At 35.4% G+C, this 13,010-nt stretch overlaps 1 protein-coding gene across 1 annotated transcript in view; it reads left to right on the top strand.

The window, feature by feature from the left end:
- Positions 1 to 13,010, top strand: part of ADAM9 (ADAM metallopeptidase domain 9) — a 101,798-nt gene that overhangs the window by 21,838 nt on the left and 66,950 nt on the right. Inside the window, exons 5-9 of the mRNA XM_090258463.1 lie at positions 4,589 to 4,665; positions 5,639 to 5,834; positions 8,373 to 8,438; positions 10,207 to 10,278; positions 12,801 to 12,970. Of these exons, the coding sequence (XP_090114589.1) occupies positions 4,589 to 4,665; positions 5,639 to 5,834; positions 8,373 to 8,438; positions 10,207 to 10,278; positions 12,801 to 12,970 (581 nt within the window). The remainder of the gene's footprint in view (positions 1 to 4,588; positions 4,666 to 5,638; positions 5,835 to 8,372; positions 8,439 to 10,206; positions 10,279 to 12,800; positions 12,971 to 13,010) is intronic.

Raw genomic sequence — 13,010 nt, 5'->3', positions numbered from 1 at the left:
CAATTAGGTATTGTATAACTTTTTCTTTTGCAATAGTTTTTAGAAGAAGTCTTTGTTTCCAATAAATGTGTTATTTTTCCCCTGAGCTTTGTAATGTTTTGCTAGCTTGAATTGTTTTGTTAGTTAGTAACTTTTGCAGCACTCTTCAAATCAATAGAAGGCAAAGCCTTTATTTTAGAGTATATTAGTCTTTAAGTAATTTAATTAAATTTTAAACAATTAATTAGTCCTTTAAAAAAGTAAGGAAATGCTCACTTAGCCCTATGCTTTTTTGATGATTCCTTAGTGCTCTGTTTGTTCATTGTTTAATAGCAAATTAGTAGAGGAGCTTAAATTTATATGATAGCGTAAACTAGATTACAAATCATTCATCCATCCAGTTTAAGATTACTATGGCTTGAGGCCAAAGACCATATAATTAATGCCACTTGACAAAAGCAGTGATTTCAAAAAAAGCTTTTATTGTTGCTGTTCTGGAGATACACACTGTTTGGACTAGAATCTTGGCCCTGTCGTTTATTTGCTGATCAAATTACTTTAACCTGTCTATGCCTTAATATCTTCCCCTTCAAATGGGAGAATTAATGACTCCATGGAGTTAGGAGGAGGCTTAACTGAATTAATATTTGTAAAATTCTTAGAACAGCCATTTTGACAATTTTTAACTCAATAAATGCCATTATTATTTATTATTGAAAGCATATATACTTAAAACTGCTAAAAATAGATTTTAGTTAGAAATTTATGGAACTGTTAGCTTAAAGTATTATGTGATTGTGCTTTCCTGGGTGTTTGAAAAATTCAAACAAAGATAGATAGAGTCTTTCACTTATTTCTTGGTATTGAATTTTGGTCAGATGAAAATATGAAGCAGATTTCAGATACCAATTAAAACTTTGGTATGGGTTTTTTTGCATATAGCTAGATCGTCAGATATCATAATAACATATACTTTTGTCCATAAAATGCAATTAATTTAAACTGAGAAAATTTAAATGCTTTCCCTTATGATTCTGTTATTTAAGACTAAAGTAATTTGTAAAGCTTATGTGGCTTTCATTATCAGTGTCTTCCACAAGGCCATTTTCCACAAAGAAACAAAGTTTTAATAACCATTTTATATGACTTGCTGTGTGAAATAAAACTCCAAATTTCTGTACCTTAGAACTTTGGGGGTACCTTGCAAATGCATTAGGAAAGTCTTTTAATTTATCCCCCCAACTAATCCTTGCTCTTTGTTTCCTCTAAAAATATATTGACTGCCCCCGGTGTACTGGGTTCTTGTGGCTAATAGTCTGTTCTCTAATAGTTCCATGTACTTCTGCTCCCACTAGTTGAGTTTTTTGCTTAGAGTTTGTGTGTTTCCGAAGTTGCTTATGCCATTTGTTCTCTACTGCCATCATGCAGTAAATAAATGTTTTATAAACGTACAAAATATGATTTGTTTTTTTAAAGTAACATGGTGCTTTCAAAAGATTAATAAAGAGTAATTTAAAAAATATCATTAAGTTGGTGGATGTAGTGACTAAGTGCTGGATTTCAGTCATGTCAAATGAGAGCTTTTTTTTTTTTTAATTTTATTTTTTTATTATAGTTGAAACTAGAAACATTTAATTTTTGAGTGCTTTGGGTTACTGTATTACTTTCTCATAAGTGTTACTTCATCTGTTACAGTAGAAGGTATTTTTTTCCTTAGTGAGAAGGCAACATCAAAGCTGTAATATAGAACACTGGAAAGAAAAACATTAGTGGTTGTAAATTGCCTCACACAAGAACAAGCTGTACAGTGTTGAAATTTAGCTTGTGTTGTTTAGTGTTTAACTGTGTAGTTATAGACTTACAGGAAACTTTGCACGAGTAATATAAAACATTCATGTGTACCTTCACGTAGATTATTTTATTGTTTCTTTCCTTTTTTTTTCCTGAACCTTTTAAGTTATGTTGCAAACATGGTGTTTCCCTTTACCCTTAAATACTTCAATGTAACTTTCCTAAAAACAAGGAAATTTTTTTTTTTTTTTTTGGTAACTAGTATAATTCTCAAAAATAGGAAGTTAACATTAAAGCATGACTATTGTCTAATTTATAAACCTAGTGATTTTCTTTGGTCTGTCATCCCAATTATATCCTTTATAGCTGTCTGATGGTGGAGGGAAGGTATAGTGGTCACCAGAACAAGAAGGTATCTTGAGACTGAAAAATGAGGCAGGGAACTCCATAGAATATATAACAGAACTTGTTGTAGGGTAAGTTACTTACAGGGGTAAAAATAAAAGTAGGAGGGAACCCCACGGTCTGTGCAGCTAATCTCCCCTACCAAGCAGTTGTTAACAGTAAATATTTTAAATGGTATAGCTAACGTACTAATGATTGACAAGACAAAGGAACAATGAATGCAGCAGTATGTGCCAGAAACCATACCTCCTGGTGGTCGTATGATGGATGGTTGCTTATAATTGATGCCAGCACCTGGTTTGATATTTATCTTGGTTACCATGACATTTCGGCTCATTACTGACAAGAATGTTTATAGTGATATTGTAAAATTTTAAAGAACACGGATAATCATTAATTATAAGGCTTTAGTATGCTGGCTGAAACTAGTGAGGTTAGTCAGAGTTCACAGCATGAAAAAGTTGAACAAGAAATCAAGGCCACAAAAATGAAGTCAGTCTCGTTCATATCAACAGCTATATAATGATGAAAGAAAATCCAACTTCATGTGTTGCATTTAGTAGTCATGTATTTTCAGTCTTCTTTAATCTGGAAATACTTATCTTTATTTGTCTTTCACAACATTTATAGTCCAAATTTTTGTAGAATGTCCTGCCATTTGAGTTTGTTTGATCTTTACCCATGATCAGCTTCAGGTTATGTACTTTTGGCAGGAGTACCACCGAAGAGGTACTGAGTGGGTTTCAGTGTGTGTCAAATCAGTAAGCATATGCTGCAGTGAGCCCTATTATTGACAGGTTTTTCTTCTATAAAGTTACTGTTTTTAATTTTTAAGTTAATATTCTGGCTAGATACTTTGAGACTATATGGATATCCTGTTTTCTTCTCAAATTTTTACCCACTAGTTTTAGTGTTTGGTATTTGCCTGAATCAATTGTTATTATAATAGTTGTTAAAATTATAATTTCTTAATTTCATCAGTGCTTTTATATTTGTCAGTGCTTTCTACTGTAAGGAAGAGTTTTCCTTTATTTATTTATATTAGTACAGACTCATGAGTTCTTGTTTTATCATAAGTGAGATTGAAAATATTTTCAGTATGTAATGACACTTTTATATCCTCCTTTTCAGATTGTTCATGTCTTTGGCCAGTTTTTTATTGGGTTTTTAATCTTCTCCCTTGATTGTTTAAGAGTACTTTATAATAAGTTAAGGATATTAAGCCTTTATCTTTGATATATTTTCTCCCAGTCTGTGAATTATTTTTTGACCTTTTTTTGTTTGTGTGTGTTTATTTCCATGTAGAAGATTAAAAATATTTTTTTTATATAGCAAAAATTATCAGTCTTTTATTGCATATAGCTGTTGAGTGATAGTTAGAAACCCTTTCTTTACATACAGGTTAAATAGGAATTCACCCATGTTTACTTTTAGTTCTTGTATGGTTTTATTTTTTATGTTTAGATTCTCAATCCATTTGGAGTTTATTTTTATGTATGCTGTGAAGTATGGATCTAATTTTATCCTTTTCTAAATGTCTAACCAATGGACTGAGCACCGTTTATTAAAAGTACATCTTTGCCACAGTGATTCGAGGTGCCACTTTTATCATAAAAGTTCTGTATGTACTTTGGGCTCTTTTGAGACTTTGTATCCTGTTTCACTGGTTGGTCTTTCAATTAACGCATCGCCGGTACTGTGCTGTTTTAGTTATTAAGGCCTTGTGATACATCTCAACGTGTGGTAGGGCTAGTTCTCCGTCACCCCATACCTTTGGCTGTTTTTCTTTTTTATTGCTTTGTAGTTGTTTTAAAAATGAGAAGATCTTATTGTGTATTAAAAAAGTTCAATATTAGTAAACAATATGCTTGCATTTCCACTGGCCAATTTCTTGCTCAAAATTAAGTATACAGACTTTTAGTTTTTAGAGATGGCTGAATGTATAATTAATAATAATAATACAGTCAATATATCTATAGGAAGAAAAGAAAATAATCTGACCGAAATCACTTCTTTTTGGCTACGTACTGTTTTTTTCCCTTGTTGTCATTAGCCTGTCACAAGGTCCTCTTCTGTATTAGATGTCAGTTGGCTGCAGTTGTGTCTTAGATTGACTGTGATTTAAAATGTTAAACATGACATGATGTCTTTTTCTGCTTCTAGGCTTAAAGGTTATTGGAGTAGAGCTGTTTATACTTAGTATTCTTGAGAATACTAAACATATGTGTACTTGTAGGGTGGTAGTAGATAATCTGGAATAGTCTAAAGAATGCCATGTTATATTGTGAGGTGCTAATAATATAAATACAATTTTTAGTTTACTTACCTTAAATAATTTTGTTAGCCCTGTAATTTCCATAATGATTTTCAGCAGTGTTAACTATCTGAAGATAATACAGTTTTTATCATCTAGGATCATTGTCATTACCGGGGCTATGTGGAAGGAGTTTATGATTCATCCATTGCTCTTACTGACTGTTTTGGACTCAGGTAAGGAATTTCCTTATTAGTTCTTTCCCCCCTCTATTTCTTACTTCTTTACCTTTGTCTGTTTCCAAATTAAGTCATTTGGGAGACTTAACAAAATCAGATTTTACTTTGATGCGGCTGAAGGTCTTTAGAGCTATGTTTCAGATATCATTCTTGGCATGTTTATTTAGGAACATATTACAGTTGATGAATTTTAATATTTAAAGAGGAAAATCTCATTTTTGAGACTGCTAAGTAGGTTTTGCTATTTAAAAATATACTTAAAATTTGTATAAGACTTTATGTTAATAAAATTTTTACTTGTATTCTTTTGCTTACATCTGCTAATGACTGTGAAAAGGGGCTCATTATCCATTTAGGTGAGCAAACCAAGGTTTGGAGAAATTACATCACATATCAACTGAAAGGATAATAACATTAAAATTACATTTATTGAGGGCCTGGGAGTATGACACTGCTGGTTGGTCGGTTGCATGATTGACTGAACTAATAAATATTTCTTTTATTCCTCAAACCAATTATATAAGATGGCTACAGTGATCACCATTTAAATAATACCACTTATAGAACAGTTACTGTGTGCTGGGCAATGATCTAAGTATTTTGCATTTAATAAATAATTTAGTTTTTAGAACATCTCCATACAAAACTTAAAGTAAGGCAGAGGTTAAATAACTTGCTGAGAGTCCCACAGCGAGGAGGACACATTTGGGATTCGCATTCTGGTTCTCTGGCCGCAGACCCCACACTCCTAGCCACTGTCCTTTATTGCCTTCCATTGTACAGTAATTACTCAGAGCAGTTAAGTGACTTTGGGTCTGCCTGGCTAGAAAGCCTTGTATTTTCCTCTATACCATGGTACTCTTTCTTACACATGTTAAGAATGAGGACTTGAATTCAGATTTTCTGATTCCTTTTCCTGTGTATTTTTTCTTCATTCTTACAAATTGTGTATGTGTAATGCAACACTTAGGGGGCTGCTGCATATAGAGAATGTGAGTTATGGGATTGAACCCCTGCAAAACAGCTCTCATTTTGAGCACATCTTTTATCGAATGGAGGATGTCCACAAAGAGCCTCTGAAATGCGGGGTTTCCAACAAGGATAGAGAGGAAGAAACCATCAAGGATAAAGAGGAAGAGCCTCCCAGCATCACTCAGCTACTTCGAGTAAGGAAATAATCTATTTCTTCATGGTTCAGATTAAAGTTTAATTTTTTTTTCAGCTTAATACAGAAAGCTATTTTTGATTGTATAAAAATGAAGGATAATTGTTTTAAGGATTTTCTTTTTTAGTTATTTTTATTTTTAATTACAGTTGACATACAATGTTAGTTACAGGTGTACAACATAGTGATTGTTGTCGTTGTCGGCAGCCGTCCGTCTCGAGAGACGATGGTGTAGCTTCTTAAGAGTCTATCTGCACCGCCGAGAATGGCTGTGCAGTCCGACTCGGGAGTGACACGGTATCTGTCTCCTCCCGTGTTGAATCGACATCTTGTGATGACGCTGGAGTGTCCTCTCCAGTGAAGCTGAAGCTACAGAGCCTGGGCAGGGTGATATGGAGGGTCTGCTGTTGCCCATGCAGCAGACCCCCCCTCTCTTCCCAGCTGAAGGGTCCAAGGGAAAGACGGAGTCAATACAGCTTGGCTTCAGGTGCGCTGCAGGAGTTGCCGGTGTTGACTACAACGTCAAACCGCCTTAGGGACTCCGGCTCCGGATTTTCTGTCGGGGTTTACTCCCTTAGCCTTTCCCCTGAAGAGGTATGCCGCAAGGCAGCGGAGGTTTTTTGGAGACAGAGTTTTCCTTCTCTGATGTGCCCTGACTGGAAGATCGAACCAGCGACACTTAGCTCGCAGGCCGACGCTCAATCCACTGAGCCAAACCAGCCAGGGTATGATAGGTATAACATAGTGATTAGACATTTATATATCTTATGAAGTGGTCGCCCTGGTAAGCCTAGTCCCTATTTAGCACCATACATAGTTATTATTATAATATTGATATATTCCCTAAACTGTGCTTTTTATAGCTGACATTTTGTACTTATTAATCCCTTTTACCTTTTCCACCCATCCTCACCCCTGCCTCCCAGTCTGGCAACTATCAATTTGTTCTCTGTGTCTGCGAGTTTGTTTCTGTTTTGTTTGTTCAATTATTTTGTTGTTAAGATTCCACATGTAAGTGAAATCATGTAGTATTTGTGTTTGTCCAACTTGTTTTATTTAGCACAATATCCTCTAGGTCCATCCACGTTGTTGCAAAAGGCAAGACTTTCTTCTTTTTTTATGATTGAGTAATATTCTGTTGTATGTATATACTGCATTTTTATCCATTTGTCTGTTGATGGACGCAGACTAAAGTTTAAAAAAATCGTGTATTGTTGCATTAAACAGATACTTACTTTTGCTGTGTTTTTGCCAGCAATGTGCCACACATTATGACAGGTGCTACAAAATTGAATACAGTAGAGCTTCTGTGTTCATTTGTTCATTTGTTTGTTTTTATTTATTATTAATCCTCACCTGAGGATATGTTCATTGATTTTGGAGAGAGAGGAAGGGGGAAGGGCTCATAGAGACCCAGAGAAACATTGATGTGAGAGAGAAACTTCTATTGGTTGCCTCCCATACATGCCCTAACCAGGGATCAAACCTGCAACCTAGGTTATGTGCCCTGACCAGGAATTGAACCTACAACCTTTTGTTGTACAGGATGACACTCCAACCAACTGAGCCACCTGGCCATGGCGAGCTTCTATATTTTTTAGAAACTAAGGCTTAAATCTTAAACAGTAATTATGTTTCTTTTTATCATTACTACATGATAGTCCCTTACACTGTTTTTCAGAGAGTGGTAGAATATTTTATTTGGATACTTTTTACACAAACTGAAATGGTGATTCTTGAACTCTTCATTGGAGAAACAGAGAGAGAGAGAGAGATATAAATTGGGCTTTAGAACTTTAATGATTTCAATTGACTTCGTGGGACACCTATATCCCTGTTTTGAGTCTTTATTAGAATTCTCTGGCTTCCTCTTGACAAGTATCTCTTAGACTGGAATGTTTTTTGGAACAGATAAACCTCTACATATGAGATGACGCTGTTGTGTTGGAAGGGGCACATGCTGATTTTAGTATATTTTCATTAACATTAACTCACACTAGTTTATGGCATTATTTTCATTGACTCTCCTACCATTCACTTTTGACTCCTGCACTGTTCTTTTTAACTTTAATCATTAGAATACATTAAAATTTTAGCTTATTCTATTCTTTACACATTTATGCAAATTTACAAGATTTTTTTTTTTTTAATGGCAGCCTTTAAAAGGTTGCTCACTTCTGCTCTGGGTTATAAGTGGACTTTCTTTCTTCCATTTGCAACATAGTAGTGGGGTTTCACATTAAAGAGTGTATGTGTCTGTAGTTTTGATATTAGAAAATCAATAATTCTGCTCTGTAAACTTTAACTCATATTATCTTTAAATAGATTTTTTCTGAGACCAGTAAAGATAGCAGATATCACTTAAAAAACGTTATTTGCTCTTTTGATCAAGGATATGTTATGTAAAATAATTATATGATGTCCTTAGAAGACATGAAATAAGTGACTAGAGATGAGGGCAAGATCATTACCTGTGAAAACCATAAAGCTTTATAGTAACTTACTTTTTTTGCCCTTATGATATTTGTGTTTTTGACAGAGAAGAAGAGCTGTGCTGCCCCAGACCCGCTATGTGGAGCTGTTCATTGTCGTAGACAAGGAAAGGGTAGGATTGGTGACAGTTTTTCTTCTTTTTCAGGAAAAGCAGATGATGAGAAGTGAGCATCTCATGAAAGAAATATAAAAAATAATATATTTGTATTGATTTTTCTGAAATGTAATTTAAAAACAAAAATGGTTTTTCCCACCTAAGCATTCATAATATCACCGGAAGCTGAATATAGCAGATAGGACTACCTATGACTTTATTTTTCTTTTTTTTTTGTGATTTGCTCATGCTGAATTTCTTAAGTGAAACTGTACTGCCTATCCGAGTCTGGAGACCTTTTCAGATGATTTTAACAGACTGTAACCAGTTAGTTAGATATTGCTTTGTTACCTAATGAAATTGCTTTGCTGTCTAGAATTTCTGCTGACCTATACTTCATTTTAAGAGAGAGAAACTTCCAGGTTCCTGGCATGTGTTAGGAGGGAATAGAGGAGGGTGGTTCATCTTCGCATTTGTCAATACTATTAACTTCACTGTTCAGGATAATACCAGGGATTTTCCTTATTCATACTAAGGATTGCACTTAACTAAGAAAAGTAATGACTCTGTTTTAGCATTTATAGGATTTTCAGTCTTAGATATAGCTGTCATATCATTTAACAGATTCTTTGAAATGCTTTGTCTGACCTTTACTGACTGCTTGGTTGTTTGTGTGAAAAAGTTGTTTGTAGAAACTTTACATGATTGGCAGTTCCTTTCTTGTAAGCTGAACAGATAGTTTCAAGGATTGTATGGTTTAAACAAATCCATTATTGTTTGCAGTTTGGGAAAGAAGCCGTATTTATTAAGAGACAGAAACATACTCAGATTTGTTCATTTTAAGTTCATTACTCTTAAGTGGTAGAAGGAAAAGGGAGAGGGACTATAAATAAGCATGAAAGCTGCCCAGCCAGTGGGTAAAATGTTTCTGTAGAATGTTTGGATAAGTGACGAAACTAGAGATTTGAAATGGTTTTCCTTATTACTTTCTCCAAATGGATTTGTTCTATATGTGTAGAAAATGGTGCAAAAGAAAAATGATTCTATTTCAATCAAACTTTGTCAAATGTATTCAAATTTGTTTTTCATTTTTTAAGAGAATCATGATAAAATGCCTAACTGATAAGATCTCATATATTCTGATTTTAATGCTCTTATCATAAGACAAAATCTACATTAAAAATTGTTTTTGTTATTTATTAAGTTGTATGAAAATAATGTTAAAATTGATATTTAGGTTCAGCTAGGTCTCAGAGAAAAGAATCTGTCATATTGACTATTTGGCTTAATATGGTTAAACTTTTAAATATCTTTTATTTACATTTAATGTTTCAACTAGTGAACATTGGTTAATCTCTCATTAATTTAGCTCAGAGTTTAGAGGTGTTTATTGGTAATGTCTTTAGCCTAATGAATCAGGAAACCATTGTTTTTATTCTTTTATCAATGCATTTTGATAGTTTTTAAACTCTGCCTTTGTGATGTGCATGAAAATATTTTTGCATTAAAGTGAATAAAGATATTGAGAAGAAAATTCATTTAAAAATTGTACTAATTTAGAGAAAAATGAAGACTTCAGTGCTTTTTCATTATTAGACATTTCATACTTGGACCTATTTTTCTTTTATTCCTATTTATCACTGAAATGTATCTTTTAGATATCTACATGCCTCAGGTTTTGGGTCAGAGGAAATACTTGGATTTTAATCTTCACTGTAAAATATTATAGACCATTTTTTTTCTGAAATTACTTTGGTGATAATGATTTTCCTGTCTTGCTTTTCAGTATGACATGATGGGAAGAAACCAGACTGCAGTGAGAGAAGAGATGATTCGTTTAGCAAACTACTTGGATAGCGTAAGTTGTATTTTCTATCTGTTGGAATTATTTTATCATGTCCTTTCACAGTCCTAGGACAGAATTTGAAAATTGTCTCATTTTGAGCCGTGATTATCCTAGGGCTTAAATGACTCAGTTTTTCAGGGGTCTTTTTTGTTTGTTTGTTTGATAACTTTTTATGTTTGAAAGGAAGTATAATTGTGGAATGACTTTGAGACAAGCAAGAGATTTCATATTAGCATCTCCTTTATCTTTAGAGTATGATACATAGGCTAAGGTACTTTGGCATTATGAAAAGATCTTTGAGTTTTTACTGAGAGAACCTTATTTTGAATAAGGCTGCCTCCTACTGTGAAAACATGATATGACAAAATTAGTGCATGTGTGTATGAGAGAAAGAGAAAGAAATGTCGTTTGAGATGCATTCATCCAGTGGGAGATGCTGAAAATTAGACACATGTTCTTGTAAAGTTATTTCATCTAGATGGTGTTTCCCTGATGAATACCAAGCATGATGATGATGATGATGATGATGATGATGATGATGATGGTGGTGATAGCATTCTGCTGAGCATTTTTAATGTTCTTGAAACTGAGCTGAGTGCTTTACATTTATGAACTTATTTATTTCTCACAGTATTTCTGTGAAATAGATGTGAGTTCTAGAATTCTTTCTCTGAAACCTTTGGGATACAGGTAATTAGAATTTTAGATAAGAGTTTAGAAGGGTGCCAGCCAGTGGTTGTTGCCGCCAACTCAACACTGCAGGAATCTTCAGTTTGACGTGGAGTGAGGAAGGAAGCCTTATTCAGTGCAAATAGCTCAATTGTGATACAGCGCAGCTCTGAGAACAGCACAGCACGTCTGTGGAACAGCTAAATACTGTTACAGCTCAGTTATGAAGCAGCGTGGCTGTGAAACAGGGTGCTTATGAGGAGGATCTGGTGGGAGGCCCCTCTGCAGATAGTTCTGCTCTGTTTGGCTCCACTTTGTGCTGCTCTGCTCTGCTCTGCTCTGCTCTGGTGGATGAGACATCTTTGGTAGTTCACAAATCTTCGGTCTTCAGTGGTAAGGGAAAGTACAAGCTCCCAGCCAAAGGGGAGCTGAGTTATATAAACAGAAGTACCTGTCCCTGATTGGTCCATTCTCATGCACATGAGGACTCCAAAGCTTTGCAGTTAGATTTGTCCAAAAGGCACTGTCCTGGTTGGTCAGAATGGAGCTGTCCTGTTTGGCCGGTGAAGATGCTGATGGGAATCCAGCTGCATAGCTCTGACTGGATGGGGAAAGCCTCAGTCCTATGGGTTGAAATACAATTCCAGGAACTCCTTTATAAGGGCTGGCTCAGATGGCAGGAGCACAGTGCAGGCAGGCAGGTCGGTGCAGGCTTCTCCATGAAATGAGGTTTGCTTGAGAGGCCCCTGTTTAGAAACAGCTGCTAGGCTCTGCTTTTATTTATTTTTATTTTTTATTTTCATTTATTTTTTTGTATCCAAAATGTGTTTATTGGGATGGTTCCCCACCTATCTTGATTCAGGGTGCTTTTAGTGCTGCTTCCTTCCGGAAACCTTGCTTTTCTTCTAGTAGGCTGACAGAGGACAGAGGAGCAGCCTACACACAAACTACCGTTTGTGTAGAGCTCAAGACAGTGGTGATTTTATAGTATCCCGGGCATTTCACATCCATGAAGTGGGAATTGGGGCTCTGCACCAGGCGTTCTTCTTGTTTTCCTCTTCTCTTCTCAAGAGGGATGAAGGAGATCCTGAGTGAGAGGCGTGTTGTTGTGCGGAGGTCGTCGCTGCTGGAAAACTAGGCTCTGCTTTTCAGCTGAGGCCCAGTTAGCCACTAGGACTCCTTCTTAGTAGGTATTTTCTTTCTTAGGGTCCCCAAAAGTAATGTATTACAAAACACATCCCACAGGATCTTGGGGTAGACTAATATAATCAAATCCATTGGTATTTCTACAGTGAAATGTGTGAATATTTCCATTAATTGAGATAAATGTGGACTGTAAAGAGGCTTGCATTAGTTTAGGGCAAGTTTTGGAACTAGTTTACCAAAAGCTTTAAATTTCCAAAGTTCGTCAGATTTTGGATAGGAGGATAAAAAGGGTTTTTTGAACTTGGCCTCACTGGGTATCTCAGTTGCACTGTTGTCCGGTACACCAAAGGCCTGCAGGTGTGCTTCCTTGTCAGGGTACACGCTTAGGTTGTGGGTTTGAGCCCTGGTCTGGAGCTTGTACAGGAGGCAGCCAATCAAGATTTCCCTCTCATATTGGTGTCCCCCCTCCCCCCTTTCCTTTCTCTCTGAGATCAATAAACATATCCTTGGGTGAGGATTTTAAAGAAAGGATTTTGAATTAGTATTACTTTTATTTTATGGATGAGGGAACTGAGTCCCTTGAGAGGTCAGGGCCTCATATTGAAGGAAATACTTTTTGGAGGGGAGGAGGCCTGTTTTTAATTTAAGTAGTTATGTTATCATTGTAAGTTAAAAGATATATGCTTTAATATATTTTTATACTTTTGTTTTCTTCTTAGATGTATATTATGTTAAATATTCGAATTGTGCTCGTTGGACTGGAGATCTGGACAAATGGAAACCTGATCAGCCTAATTGGAGGTGCTGGTGATGTGTTGGGGAACTTTGTACAGTGGCGGGAAAAGTTTCTTATAACACGTCAGAGACATGACAGTGCACAGCTAGTTCTGTAAGTGATGAGATGGTCAGAATAACAATTTTTGCTTGTT

This window comes from Furipterus horrens, unplaced genomic scaffold, assembly GCF_987537825.1.
Source record: "Furipterus horrens unplaced genomic scaffold, mFurHor1.1.pri manual_scaffold_12, whole genome shotgun sequence".
Taxonomy (NCBI): Eukaryota; Metazoa; Chordata; class Mammalia; order Chiroptera; family Furipteridae; genus Furipterus; species Furipterus horrens.
The sequence above is the reverse complement of the archived record's forward strand: the minus strand, read 5'-3'. Positions and strand labels throughout refer to the sequence as shown.